Source organism: Balaenoptera borealis (genome assembly GCF_965194805.1).
Source record: "Balaenoptera borealis genome assembly, chromosome: 2".
NCBI classification, from domain to species: domain Eukaryota; kingdom Metazoa; phylum Chordata; class Mammalia; order Artiodactyla; family Balaenopteridae; genus Balaenoptera; species Balaenoptera borealis.
The window spans coordinates 117,223,082-117,238,605 of NC_138867.1; the positions used below are offsets into that span (position 1 = coordinate 117,223,082).

Sequence of the window (15,524 nt, forward strand, 5' to 3'; positions counted from 1 at the left end):
AGGATAAGAGAGGTTAATGCACTTGCTCAAGTTCACATAAGCTAGTAAATGGAGCCGGGATTTGAAACCTGGATTACCTGACTTCACAGTCTCTGCTCCTAACTACTACAAATATTGCCTGTAGGCACATAAGCAGGCAAGGGGACTCTGTCTTGTTTTCTCTTGCTATTGGAGAAGGGGCAGTGGTGGACTCTGTTCCAGGCCTGACCACTTGGCTATGGAGATGCATTGCATGCTGAGGTGATGCAGATGAGACTAGGTCTGGAACTGAACCTGACTGAGAAGAGCAGAGAAGGGAGAGAAATGATCTGAAAGGAAACACATCTCTTTCAAACACCCCATCGGGCTGCGGGCTCCTTAAGACCTTATAAAATCACTAGGTCTTATAAAATCACTGCATACACAACATTGTTAACCAACTATACTTCAATTAAAAAAACAAGATCACTGCATAGCTCATACGCATGGTAGGTGCTCAATAAATGTTGAAGACAGAGGTGAGCTTGCAGGGATGTCACCCAATAGGCCTTTGTGAATATGTCTTTAGGAGGGAAGGGATATAGATGATATCAAGCAAACAGGAAAGGATGGTTTGGATGCTTGTAAAGACCTGGGAGCTCCCAAGGGAAAAGAGGGGGAGACAAGAGGATTCAGGGAGAAGTCTCAGTGGAAGTTCTAAAAGAGAAGTGATTAGGATGAGGAGTGGAAATCAGGGAACAAGGAGAGTTTGTTTCCAATTGCTTGCTGTGGGAGGATTATACAACCTCACCTGTTGCCTTGTGACTTTTAGGTCCCCATGAGAGGACTGTACTTTCCCACGCTACTGTAAGGCTTGGCCATGTGACTTGCTTTGGCCTGCGGATTGTGAGCTAAAGAGGCAAAATCACCTCTAAGTTTCAAGAACTATCATGTGATCCTGCTTGGCTCTTTTCCATCTACCATCCTGGATCCTCAAATGAAGAAGACAGGTGGAGCAAAGACAAAACCAACTCATGGGACTTCCCTGGTGGCGCAGTGGTTAAGAATCCGCCTGCCAATGCAGGGGACACGGGTTCGATCCCTGGTCCAGGAAGATCCCACATGCCGTGGAGCAACTAAGCCCGTGCGCCACAACTACTGAGCCTGCGTTCTAGAGCCCGCGCTCTAGAGCCCGCGAGCCACAACTACTGAAGCCCGCATGCCTAGAGCCCGTGCTGCGCAACAAGAGAAGCCAGCGCAATGAGAAGCCCGCGCACCGCAACGAAGACCCAACACAGCCAAAAATAAATAAATAAATAAATAAAAAACAAAATTGTCCTCCAAAGCCAACTCATGGAAGCCCACAGCAGATGTGTAACATGAACAAAAGATATATTTTTGTTGGTGAAAGCCAGAGATTTGGGGTTGGTTGCATAATGTATCAAATTCTTATTAAAAACATAATTGGTCATATAATGGAATCTAAAAATATAAAATGGTTCTGATGCACCTAGGGGCAGGACAGGAATAAAGACGCAGACATAGAGAGTGGACTTGAGGACACGGGGAGGAGGAAGGGTAATCTGTGATGCAGTGAGAGAGTAGCATTGACATATATACACTACCAAATGTAAAATAGCTAGCTAGTGGGAAGCAGCTGCATAGCACAGGGAGATCAGCTCCTCAGTGCTTTGTGACCACCTAGAGGGTTGGGACAGGGAGGGTGGGAGGGAGACACAAGAGGGAGGGGATATGGGGATATATGTATACATATAGCTGATTCACTTTGTTATACAGCAGAAACTAACATAACATTGTAAAGCAATTATACTCTAATAAAGATGTTAAAAAATGTAATTGGTATCTAGAAATGGAGTGCTGAAGTAACAAAAAAAGATCTAAAATAAATGGTATTGGCTTTGGGACTAGGTAGTGGGTGGTGAATAAGCTGTTACCGGGGGCTGGGAAGATGGCAGCCCTCATTATGCAGTGGCAAAGCATTTGGTAAAATCGTTGCCTGCAATAACTTGGAAGGAAGATGATGTACTGAGTGAGCTTGTGCTTTAAGGGGAAGAAGCTGAGAAGCTGAAGATTACTAATATGTCTTGATTGCTGATAGCCACACTTGGCATGGTACTAGGAGAAAGATATAAGCTCAGAAAACTGACCAGTTTACACACAGAGAGGAAACAGACAAGAAAGAATACAGAAATTCTAGGACCTGCAAAATTAAGAAATGCAACTCCTTCTCATATTCAAATGGTAAAAGGTAAAATTGAAAAATTCATTGAGTAATAAGGTCGATTACAACTCAGCCTTGGGGCAAAGACCAATTCAAGTTTGTGGCTATCATGCCCTTTGTGGAGATCTCTCTGTTAAGACAGTATCCAATAAATCCTGCCTGTTGGACAAATGTTCTCAGGGAAAAAAGACTAAGATAGTGGCTCTCCCACAGAAGCTTGATAAGGGCAAGGTACCTCTAATTAGGTCTCAAAAGAGATGTATGTCTTGAAAGGGATTATAGGAAAGGCTACTGGCACATGAGGTGACAGAAATCAGACATAAAACGCAATTATGTTTTGAGAGAGTTGTACTGCTAAGAGCCACCAGCCTGGATTAAAAGAGACTCTATTTGAGACTTAAGATGCTCCAACATTCCTCAGGTAGGAAGCAAGTGGAGAATGCTACTCAGTCCCTAAGGAGGTCATAGTCTCCAATGCCCTTTCCAGATGTAGCCCAAGAAAATAATGGAAAACGAAGGACATCCCAGGGGGCTGGGAAACTCCTGGGCTTTTTGCTCCCCAATGAGCAAAAGCAGGGCCTTATTAAAGAGCAATCCCTACTCCCAGAGAAGACGGCCCCTGCAACAATTGTGTGGCAGGACTTCAGAACTGCTGTGAATCAACGTCTGCTGTGTGCTTCCCATTACTCCTCTTTCTGAGAGAGTTTGTTGTGCTTCTCCTGTCCCCATTCCATTACTATATATTGAGTATAGATGGGAAGCAGATGACTTTTTTTTTTTTAATTTATCTATTTATCTGTATTTTTGGCTGTGTTGGGTCTTCATTGCTGTGCGCAGGCTTTCTCTAGTTGCAGCGAGCGGGGCTACCCTTCATTGAGGTGCACGGGCTTCTCATTGTCGTGGCTTCTCTTGTTGCAGAGCATGGACTCTAGGCATGCGGGCTTCAGTAGTTGTGGCACGCGGGCTCTAGAGTGTAGGCTCAGTAGTTGTGGTGCAGGGGCTTAGTTGCTCTGCGGCATGTGGGATCTTCCCGGACCAGGGCTCGAACCCCTGTCCCCTGCATTGGCAGGTGGATTCTTAACCATTGTGCCACCAGGGAAGCCCAGCAGATGACTTTTTAGTGCATAGGTTTCTAGATTAAGAGAAACCACATCCAGACCTGATATAGAAATTATCACAAGATCCTAGACTTGGAGCCTGATGTCCTGCTTAGATGGAATTCTTAGGCACCTTCCTTGGAAAGTGAGTAGGTATATTTTGCTTGTGAAAGGGAGGGAAATGAATGACCAACTGGTGGACTATGGTAGATTGCATTATTGTTTACAATTATTTTTGTCCTCCCTGTAAGACTATACATCCTCATTTATTGCCATGTGATTTTCAGTGTCCCCTGTGGGAAGAGTATACTTCCCCTTCCCACTGATGTCAGGTTTGACCACGTGATTTGCTTTGTCAATGGAATGTGAGCAGAAGTATTTTATGTAACATCTGAGCAGAAGCTTTTAAAGGCATCAAATGGTTCTGCCATTGCTCATTTCCCTCTGCCATGAGAAGGGAACATCCCAGGTAGAGGCTGTACTGGATCCCAGAATGAAGAGGACACATAACACAGCCAAGACAGAACATGAGCAAGAACTTAACCTTTGTTTTACAAGACCCTGTTGTGTTGCTGCAGCATAGTCTAGTAAAAGCTGACTGATACAGAAAGGGATCTCGAGAGTCAGAGGAAGCTCCTCTCTTTGGCTCTTCCAGTGCCTTCCGTCTTTTACCATCTCGTCTGGTTAATGAATATCCTCTCTGTTAAAGGCTGGACCAGGACACTGCCTCCCAGTCTCTCTGAACCTATGGATTATGTTGTATTTGCAGCCTGTTTATGAGTTAAGACCATTTCCCTCCATTTCCTCTCCATATCCGTCTGTTCCAGGAGCTCCCCATGTTGGGCCTTAGCCTGGTTCAGAGACCTTCCAAGAGGCAGCTACATGTTTCCAGATTAAAAAAAAGGGGGAAGTAGTGAGAAGGGAGGGCAGTACTGTGGGGCCCAAAAGCATACTGCCAATTCCTCCTTCCATTTTTTACTGACGTCAAATGCAGAGCTTCATTATCATCCCTGTCAGAATCTACCATGTGGCCCATATCCAGCAGGATTAAAAAACAACTCCCAAGAGCCATCTTCCCTAGCTTAGCCCACTCTAGGATAGGGGCCTCACCAAGGCTACGGGCAGGGTGAACGGTCCAGTAGATGTCCAGGCAGGTAGCTTGGTTCTTCATGCGCCGATGGCATGTGCAGCTCATCAGAGAGCTATTCCTGAGCTGCTGTGCTGCCTCCATGCAGTCCTCAGGGACCGAAGGCTCCTCTGCAGGTGATGAGGTGCTTATACTAGACGCACAGGAATTCAAGTAGTGGTAGGTAGCATTGCAAGTGGGATCGGCCTGGCACTTCCTCCTGGCCTGGATACAGCTGTTCATGAGCCGGCCTTCTGTGGGGAGGTGGTCCCCTATGGAGGGAGAGAGACCAAATGAGGCTCACATAAGGTCAGAGTAGCTGTCTGGGAGAACCTAGTCATAAGGTAGGGTGGGGGGATTCTGGATGAAATCTTTAGCAGGAAAGTCTTGGGGTGGCACAAAGGCCTTTAGCGGGGAGAAAGAAGTCCAGTAGGAGTAGAGGGTCTGCAGCTGTCACAATCTGGACAGAAGAGATCAGGCTCAAGAAGAGGTGGGGGTTTGATGAAGACAAGCTGCTCAGCCTCCTGGGAGGGGGAGGGGGACATTATTTGAAGCTGAGCCTGATGGCCCAGCCAGGCACTGGGAAGAGGGCCCTGAGCAGAGCTATGCCATGGACAGGGCTAGCATCATAACCAGAGAGTTGAGAATGTGCATGGGAGTGCTAAATGACAGTTAGCAACAACTCTGAGTCTTCCATTAAAAGTCACTTAAGGGGAATTCTCTGGCGGTCCAGTGGTTAGGACTCGGCACTTTCACTGCCGGGGCCCAGGTTTGATCCGTGGTCAGGGAATGAAGATCCTACAAGCCGCGCAGCGCGGCAAAAAAAAAAAAAAAGTCACTTAAAAATACCTTACAGTGGGAACTGGTTGGGGTTGGGGTGGGGGGCTTTTATAGATTCTGTCACTCACTCAGGAATATCAAGGTTGGTTATAGTTCAGCTCTGGAGAAAGGCCCTGCACCCTAGGACTTAGGGTCCCTATCAAGTGGTAATAGCACACCATCATCCTCCAGTTTTTCAAGGCAGAACATCTAGGAGTCATTCTGAATTCTTCTCTTTCCTTCACATTCTATGTTCAATCCATTAAGTCCTGTCAACTCCACTACATATCTGGAATCTGTCCACTTCTCTCCACATCTATCACCACCTCCTTAGCTCAAGCCACCATCAACTCTTGTCTGAACTAGTTGAGAGTCCTTATTGGTCTCAGTGATTCCACCTTCCAAATTCATTCTACCATACCATTCAGCCATCTTTTTTTGCTTTCCAGCTTTATGGAGATATAATTGACATATGACATTGTTTAAGCTTTAGGTATACAACATGGTGATTTATGTATATATTGTAAAATGTTACCACAATACGATTAGATGTGTTAACAATAAGATGTGTTAAAATTAATACATCCTTCACTTCACATTATTACCTTTCTTTTTGTTGTTGCATTCATCTTTTTTAAGAACTTTTTTAGGTTGGAAAACATTTTTATTGGGGTAAAATTCATGCCTGGTGATCATTCTGAAATGTATAGAAATAGCAAATCACTATGTTGTACACCAGGAACATAGTACTGTAGGTCAATTATACTTCAAAAACAAACTCATAGGAAAATAAATCAGATTTGCAGTTACCAGAGGCAGAGGGTGGGGAGGGAGAACTGGATGAAGGTAGTCAAAAGGTACAAACTTTACTTTGAAAAGAAAAAGAGAAAGAAAAAAATTCATGCAACATAAAATTAATTATCTTAAAGGGTACAGTTAAATGGCATTTAGTACATTCACCATGCTATACAACCATCACTTCTAATTCCGATTCATTTTCATCACCCTAATAGGAAGCCCATACCCATTAAACAGTCACTTTCCATTCTCCCTTTCCCCTAGTATCTGGCAACCACTAGTCTGCTTTCTGTCTCTACACATTTACCTATTCTAGTATTTCATGTAAATAGAACCATAAAATATATACTCTTTTGTATGTAGCTTCTTTCACCTAACATGCTGTTTTCAAGGCTCATCCACATTGTGGCATATATCAATATTTCATTCTTTCTTATGAATAATATTTAATTGTATGGATATACCATATTTTGTTTACCTAAACATTAGTTGATGTACATTTGGGTTGTTTCCACCTTTTGGTTATAGTGAACAGTGTTAAGTGAAGAATCATGTACAAGTATTTGCTTGAATACCTGTATTCATTTCTCTTGGGTGTATACACAGGAGTGGAATTACTGGGTCATACGTAATTCTATGTTTAACTTTTTGATGAACCACCAAATTGTTTTCCACAGTGGCTGCCCCATTTTACATTCCTACTAGCAATGCATGAGGGTGGTTCCAATTGCTCTACATACTTGCCAACTCGTGTTTTCTGTTTTTTGCTCTGTTTTTATAGCCATCCTTGTGGGTGTGAGGTAGTATCTCACTGTGGTTTTCACTTGCATTTCTCTAATAACTAATGATATTGAGCATATTTTCATGTGTTTGTTAGCCATTTGTATATCATGTTTGGTAATAAATTAAAGTATAACATATAGAAAAATACATAAATCAAAAGTATATAGTTTAATTTCAAATTATATACACCTGTGTAACCAGATCCCCAGGTAAAGAACCAGAACATTACCAGCACCCCAGAAGCCATCTGCCAGTCACCATCTTCCCAACGAAGCAAATATAATACAATATCCTGATTTCTAACATTAGCAATTTGTTTTGCCTGTTTTTCAATCATACAACGTGTGTTTTTGGTGTTTTGGCTTCTTTTGCTCAATATTACGTTTCTGAAATTCACCCACACTGATAAGTATAGTTGTAAATAGCTTATTTTCACTGCTGTATAGCAATCCATTGTGTGAATATAACATAATTCTAATACTGACCAGCATTATATGGGATCATCTCTTAAAAACTGCAAATCAGATGATCTCATTTCTCTGCTTAAATCCCTCCAACAGCTTCCATTGAACTTAGGTTAAGATCTAGTTTATGTGCCTTGGTTTACAAAGCCTTGTAAAGACCTGGTCCCTGCCTACCTCTCTAATCTTACCTCCTAGCTCTCTCTTCCTCTCCCACTTCCCTCCATCTGCACTGGCCTTCTTTCTGTTTTGAATGCTCTTCCACCTGATCTTCACATGGCTGGGCCCTTCCGGTCATTCAGTGTCATCTCACAAAGGCCATCCCCAACCAACCAATGTAAAATAGCCCCCCAGCTACTCTAACACACTGTTGTTCCAATTCTCTGCATAGCACTTATCACCACTTGATATTTTTTTACTTCATTTTTTATTATCTCCCCGGCTAGACTTCCATGTCTATCTTGTCACTACTCTGTTGCCAGTGCCTAGAACAGGGCTTGTTCTTTGTAAGCTCCTACTAGTATTTAAAAAATGACCACATAACAGAGACATTTTGTGAGCCACCCTGATAACTTCTCTGGGCCCCTTCTCTTTACTTATAATCAAAGAGTCCCAAAATTAGGAGGGGCCTCTGAGTTTAGGTAGTCCAACCTTCTCTTCCAATCACATAATAATCAATTAGATTACTTATTAAAATGCAGATTTCTGAGCCCTAGCACGAACTACCAAATCAGAACCTCTGGTGATAAAGCCTGGGAATCTGAATTTTAGTAAGTTTACTGGAGAGAATGATGTAACCTAAAGTTTGAGAATTGGTGCCATATCCAATGTGTAAAAAAAGACAGGATCAGTAGTACTGATTTTTCCTTTTGCTTCAGGTTCCAATATGCCTCAGCATGGCATTATTACTCTTTTAATTTAAAAATTTGGTATTTTGTTCATAATCGATTTTTGGTATTAATTTTGATTTTTAAAAGGGGGTTGGATTAAACCAGAGTTTCTCAATGCACAGGATGGGGAAGAGAGAGGATGGGCCCCTTTTGGGGGTGTATCAGAATTTCCAAAGGGAATGTGTGGTTCAAAAAAGCATATTTACAGACCTACTAGAGAATGGACTTGAGGATACGGGGAGGGAGATGGGTAAGCTGGGACAAAGTGAGAGAGTGGCATGGACATATATACACTACCAAATGTAAAATAGATAGCTAGTGGGAAGCAGCCGCATAGCACAGGGAGATCAGCTTGGTGCTTTGTGACCACCTAGAGGGGTGGGATAGGGAGGGTGGGAGGGAGGGAGACACAAGAGGAAAGAGATATGGGGACATCTGTATATGTATAACTGATGCACTTTGTTATAAAACAGAAACTAACACACCATTGTAAAGCAATTATACTCCAATGAAGATGTTAAAAAAAATCACATAAAAAAAAAGCATATTTGACAATTTCATATGTGGAAGATGAACAAAAAAACTTTTTTTAATGCAACTAGTTTTTTTATTAAATTTTTTATTTTATATTGGAGTATAGTTGATTAACAATGTGTTAGTTTCAGGTGCACAGCAAAGTGATTCAGTTATACATATACATGTATCTATTCTTTTTCAAATTCTTTTCCTATTTAGGCTGTTAAATAATATTGAGCAGAGTTCCCTGTGCTATACAGTAGGTCCTTGTTGGTTATCCATTTTAAATATAGCAGTGTGCACATGTCAATCCCAAACTCCCTAACTATTCCTCCCTCCAACCCTTCCCACCTGCTAACCATAAGTTCGTTCTCTAAGTCTATGAGTCTGTTTCTGTTCTGTAAGTTCATTTGTGTCATTAAAAAAATTCTGAAATTTCAAAATTTATTTAAGGAAGACAGAGTTTTATCTTTATCAAAAAGGGACATGGATTTAAACAGTTTGAGAAATGCTGAATGTTTAAGATGTTACTTCTGGTAGGTACCCAGAAAGTGCTTGCTGAAAGAAGCGTAGCAGGTCCAAGTCTCATTGCTTTAACTGGACTAAACATTGAGTCGTAACAATTTTCAAAAGTAAACCTCTCTCATTTCTAAGCTGATAGTTCACCAAGTCTGAGTAGTAGTAGATTTAAGGGCACTGCAGCTCAACAAAAGAAGGTGGGGGTCATGTTAAGTTTCATCATTAACAGGTGGTATCTTGTTCCACTAAATTGGTCATGAGGAAGGTATTTAAAGTTTACCCCTGATCCTGACATACAGCCATACTGTTAGGGTTAGTGAAATTTCCTGGGCAGTCCAATCAGATCGGTGATGTCTTGCTGCTCTGATTTACTAATGAAGTCAGTCTGGACAGACCAATACTTTCCTTCCTTCCTTCCATATCTGTCTCTCAGCCAAGATTGCACTTCTGCAGTCCTACTTTGTGGACTGAGGTCATGTGTAGGATATGTGGTCTCTGACTCACGATTCCCTCCAGGCAGGCTCTGGACAGGAGCCCCACAATGAGATTCCATGCACCCATCCCACTCCCAAAGGCCACATGCATGCTCCTTGGGGGAATGGCATAGTTCTAAAACCCGGCCTTGAACTATGTATTCCACAAAACACCTATTGTGGATTTATAACACGGCAAGGCACTGTGCTGGGCAGCTTGCACGGAAAGGCCATCTTGCCCACTAGTGAGTTTTCTGCTCCAATTAAAATAATAATAAAGTATATCCTGAAGAGGGGGTTTGTTGATGGTGAGCAATATTCTCACCAATATTCACACAACCAAATAATGATGTTGGCAAGTTCTGGGAAGCAGTTTTCAACCTTAGTTTGTGACGTCAGTTGTGTTTGTTTGTTTTTTCCGTGAAAGTGCAGAGTGCTAACCACTGGACGGCCAGGGAGTTCCCAATGACAAGTCAGTCCTAACAAAAACTTCTCCAGCTTCACCTGTACCTAGTATCCACTTCCGCAGTCCTTATATGGGGTGGAAGAGGTGAAGCCCACGTGGAGCAAAAGGCAGTCCTGCTTCTGACTCTCCCCGCCTCCTAGAGATGCTGTAGTGGTAGTGGCCTGGCTGCTGGCTGTTCTGTGACTGTATAGACGCACCTCAAAAGGGGGAAGAGTGGGAACCAGGAGCGAAGAGATGCTTAGGTGCCCTGGTCATGGCTGGCACTCAATCTACAAGTTCAGTCACTGGACTAGGCGTGGAACCCAGCCCCTTCCTGACACCCTGGGCTTCCTCCTCCAGTTCCCCCGGCTCGGACAGACGGACGCCCCTTACCAGGGAGCAGTGCGGGGCCTGAGACCTCCCTGGGCACTGGTGCCGGGACCCCACCTACACGGTCACCACCACCACTCACCACCACCCCAGCCCCCGCCCCCGCCCCCTCCCGCCCCAGCCGGAGTGGGCTCCGCGGACGCACAGACGACACTCACCCGCTCGGAGCAGCAGCGGCAGCAGCAGCAGCAGGAGCGCAGGCAGCAGCGGTCGTGGGCTCGGGGGGCGTGCCATTGGCGGGGTGCGCACGCCGACTGTCGGCGTCCCAGGGCGCTCTGCCTGCACCAGACGCGGCGTTCCCTCTCCCCTTGCGCTGGAGCTCTGCGAGCGGGGCTCCTCCGCCGGCACCTCCCACCACCGCCTCCCGCCCCGCCCCGCCCCGCCCCGCCTCGCGCGCGCGGCGCCAACACGCTCCCACCCAGGGTCCCGGGCGCCGCCCTCCAACTTCGAAGTGGACGGACGCACCACGCCGACTCTCTTACTGGACCGGCAAGGCGGGGGTGAGGGCGAGCGAGGGCACGCGCCCCGGAGCGGCCGGTCTTTGGCTCTGAAGAGTGCTCCACCCCAGCCGGCCCACATGCTGTCAGCCGCCAACTTCGTTTAGAGGAGGACTTCTACCCAAGACAGTGTGGAAGCTGTCAGTGGAAACTCGCCATCTCTGGGGTCCAGATATTTATTTAAAAAAAAAAAAAAAAATCCTGTCTCACTTTCCGGAATCCCCTCTACCACCAAGGAACAACCAACCCAAATGAAATAACAAAACTTGAACAAACGCACAAGGGCACTTGCGTTTCAAGTATATTTTTTCTTTTAGAATTTGCACATCTATGATTTCATTTCGCCTCGTAAATATCTTCAAGGGTGAGATTCGGTTGTTGTTATTAACCCCAAGATTCTGCAAAGATGGGTCCCAGACAGGTGAAATGGCTTTGCTGGGAACAAACCTGAGGCCAGATCCCAGGACCTTTGCCAGACTAGACTCCTCCAAAATTCAGCCCTTTCAGTGTCATGAGGGAGGATGGAAGGATCAAACTTCCCTCAGACTAAATTGTAGAGATTTCCCTGGACAAAAGATCACTGAGAAAGGTGGCTAGAGAGACCATTTAGGAGCCTCATCATTTTCAGATGATGGTTAAGAGACCAAGCTACTCTACCAAGATTAAATACTTAGGAGAACCCAGGACTTCTACTCATAAAGATAAGGGTATTTATTAGACTAATTTATTGAGCTGATTCCCACCTGCTCCCAGGATAAAGACAGAGGCAGAATGACTTGGAAGAATGAGAACTAAATAGTACTTAGAGAAGATGGTAATGAAAGGAATTGGAGGGTTTCCTCCCCTAACCCTCCAGCCAAGCCCTCTCCTACTTCCACAGCCCACCTGGCAGAGGGCCAGGAGGGAGGGTACTGAGAAGTGCAATATAGACCTCTGAGATTTATTGGCTGCTGCTTCTGAATATGGCCATCCTGCTGTGGCCTCTGGGGGGCATTTGCCGATGTAATCAGCCCAGAAAGAGAGTCATTCCAGCCAGAGTGTAAATCACCCTTCACAAAGCTAGGAGAGAGACATGTGGTCCTAGATAAGGAAGGAGACTGATGTGGCCTCTTGTGCCCTTTTCTCCCTTCTCCTGCCCAGGGGGAGCTGATTCCTGAGCTGTAATGCACTTTAAATGGAGTTTATGCTTCATTTTAATCTATATCTGCCCTGCCAGTCTTACAGGAGAGCTGTGAAAGTGAACATCTGGCTCCTCAGCTTTTGTACAGGGCCTGTTTCCCCCTAGTTCCACCCTACCTCTGTGTACCTTTCCCAAGTCCTTCCCTCCAGTAAGATTAGAAAACCTGTGGCTGGGGAGCTGACAGCCCCCACTTTCCACTTCACTCTGGCAATAGTTTCAAAATGGGATTTACAAGGCAAAAGGTAACAATTTCAGGTGGTTGGGATGCTAGGAAAGGGTGCTATGAATCAACAAAGATGTGGGGTGTTCAAGGGGTGTCACTTCTGCTCGCTCTCTCCTTCAGCAACCAAGGCAAATCAAGTTTGGCGTAGGAGGGTAACTTTGGAAAAGGCATTTGCTCAGGGTACCTACTCAGTGGGTCTACTCAGTGCTCTCCCCACAAAATGGACCAGGAAGGCAGGAACAAGGTCAAGCCAATGGGCTGAAAGCAATACCCAATTCCACCTGTAAAAGGCCAGCTTCTTTTTGAGAGTAAATGAGATACTTGGAGCATACTCCGGTCTGGGCACTGCGGTGGAGAGCTTGACATCACTGGGCCTTTAATGAGGATTGGTAACCAAGGCTAGTGGAGGGTTGCGGAAGCCTCTGCAAATACATATGACTCCAAGACTAATATTGACAGATCCTCCAGCACACTGTCTCCCCACCAACCATGTCCTCTGTGACTTGCCAACACCTGCTAGATAAGCAGCATTGTCATTGGGAACCTTGTGGATAATGACAAATGAGCCAATCCTTTCCACAAAGATGTTACTCAGCCATCATTCAATTCAATAATGTCTTTTGAGATTGATTATGGGTTCAGCTTTGTGCCAGGTGCAGAAATGATTAAGACACAAACTGCCCTGGGAGGGCCTTGCAAACCACTGATTGGGGCTCAAAGGTCCAAAGACTCTGTATCTAACTCCACTTTCATTTGTAATCTTGGTTTTCTGCCTTCTATCAAGCCCTCTCTCACTGTTGAGCTTTAATTCCTGTTGCTATCCTTAGCTAATCCAGGGTGTTAGCAGTTTAGTGAAAAACAGTTAAGAGAACAAGCTTTACAGACTACCTGGTTTCAAATGCCATTTCCAACACATGCTGGGTAATCTCGGGCATGTCACTTAATTTTTCTGTGCTTCAGTTTCTTCATCTGTAAAATGAATAGCAGCATTTACTTCATATAACCATTGTGAGGATTAAACAAGTATACACTGAGTAAAGGGTTTAGCTTAGTGCCTGGCACATAGTAAACACGGAATGATATCACCCCAGGAGGCAGGGAGGAGTTAATTGTTCTATGAACTCAGCCACCCCCTACCACCGGACCTACTGCTTTGGAGCTAAGGCTAGTTCTTCTTCCTTTTGCTGAATATACTAGTGGGCCAGAGTGCTTGTAGGGATGGGAACAAAAAGAATCATTTTCTACCTTGTCAGTTCCTTGAGGGCAGGAACTGTGCCATATTTGAATGCCTGTGGTACTTAGAATTGACATCCCTAGAGAGAAACTGGTGTTTCCCTAACATTTGCCTGAACTGAGTGGGGAAAGAAAATCGTCCACGCCTCCCACTTTATATGCCTGGTAAGGAAAGGGAAACGCTTCCCTCTCTGTAGCAGAGGTCAGCCAGGTCCTGAGGCTGAGAATCAAACAGGAAGCAGTATTCAGACCAAAAGGTTTCCATTCTTTATTACTTGACTTCATGATGAACGAATACCAGTCAGCGCAAGGACACCAGAGCAGAGCTAACCCCCTATATAGCCTCGTGTGGAGGTTCCTGGGCTGGGGTCTTAGTGTCTGCCCTTAGCCTCATTTCTCAAACCCCAGCAACCCTATGGCCCTGACTTCTCAAGAACCGACAATTGAGGCTCTTACACATGTAACACCTAATACAGTGCCAACTTAGAAAGACACATTGTTCATTGATGAGGATTTGATAACAGCAAAATCTATTAACAGTACAGACTCTGGAGCCATCTCGGCCTGGGTTCAAATCCCAATTCTGCCATTCATTAACTGTGGGATTTTAAACAAGTTACTTGGGCTTCCCTGGTGGCTCAGTGGTTAAGAATCCGCCTGCCAATGCAGGGGACACAGGTTCGAGCCCAGGTCCGGGAAGATCCCACATGCCGCGGAGCAACTAAGCCCGTGCACCACAACTACTGAGCCTGTGCTCTAGAGCCCGCGTGCCACAACTACTGAAGCCTGCGTGCCCAGAGCCCATGCTCCATAACAAGAGAAGCCACCGCAATGAGAAGCCTGCGCACCGCAACGAAGAGTAGCCCCCTCCCTCGCTGCAACTAGAGAAAGCCCGCGTGCAGCAACGAAAACCCAATGCAGCCAAAAATAAATAAATAAATAAAATAAATTTAAAAAAAAAAACAAGTTACTCAATCCCTCTGTTCCTCAATTTCTTTATTGGTAAAACATGCATAATAGTGAATACTTGCCTCAGGATTCTTGTGAAAATGAGTTTATATATATAAAATGAGTTCATGAAGTCTTGCATGCAGTAAACAACTGAAAAGTTGTTAGCTACTATTATTATTGTTCCTGAAAATAACATGAATTAAGTGATACGGTACCTATACAGTGGAAAGATATTACAAGAAACTATATGGGAAAATGTTGCCTTTTAGGCAAATATAATTTTCCACAAAGTAGATAGCTGATTAAGCCCTAGTTTTATGTGTCGCAGCTCAGAATTTCCGCTAAGATTACTGAAATGTGAACATTTGTGCACCAGTCTCTTCCCAGGTAATGACTTGCTTCTACCTTTTTGGGGAGAATTATCAGGAAATGATCCACTAGGCTAGGCAGTGAGTCAGGGACCCCTCGTCACACTTGGAAGTGGAGGTGCTTCCAGCAGTTTCCTGCTCAGGCAACTAGAAGTTCCTGCTTGGTGGGGGGAAGTGTGTGGAGTGGGACAGGGAAGCAGCATCTTTCCCTCAGCTATCTCCACCTAATGTAGCAGCAGCTTTTCTCTCCTTTTTTTCCCCCCCCCCGGCCCTTCTGAGCTCTGAGCTCAAGGGCTTAGGCAGAAGGTCAGAGAGGGAGCCTCCCTCTGGACAGACAGGCTCCAGCTAGGAGTGGAGGCTGCAGGCTGCAGTGGCTGGCTTAGAGAATACAGCAGTGCCCTCTGCTGTGAGGCAAGCACGCAGCATTCCGGGAGAATAGCACTTGCAAACCTTGCAAAAATCAATCCAGTCACTCTGGCACACTGTTGGGCTGCCCTATGGCTAATGCCCTCCTTCCCTCCCACTCACTTTTAAAAAGTCTCCCTGCTCCAGAAC

At 45.0% G+C, this 15,524-nt stretch overlaps 1 protein-coding gene across 3 annotated transcripts in view; it reads right to left on the reverse strand.

Annotated features, from left to right (window-relative positions):
* The window catches only part of GFRA3 (GDNF family receptor alpha 3), a 32,344-nt gene extending 19,897 nt beyond the window's left edge, over positions 1 to 12,447 (reverse strand). Inside the window, exons 1-2 of one of the 3 annotated variants that reach the window (XM_082379666.1) lie at positions 10,676 to 12,447; positions 4,408 to 4,695 (exon numbers count right to left, since the gene is read on the reverse strand). In XM_082379666.1, coding sequence (XP_082235792.1) covers positions 4,408 to 4,695; positions 10,676 to 11,096 — 709 coding nt within the window. In that variant the 5' untranslated portion in view covers positions 11,097 to 12,447. The remainder of the gene's footprint in view (positions 1 to 4,407; positions 4,696 to 10,675) is intronic. The other 2 variants (XM_082379664.1, XM_082379665.1) reach the window with 2 other exon arrangements.
* Positions 12,448 to 15,524: the final 3,077 nt, after the last annotated feature.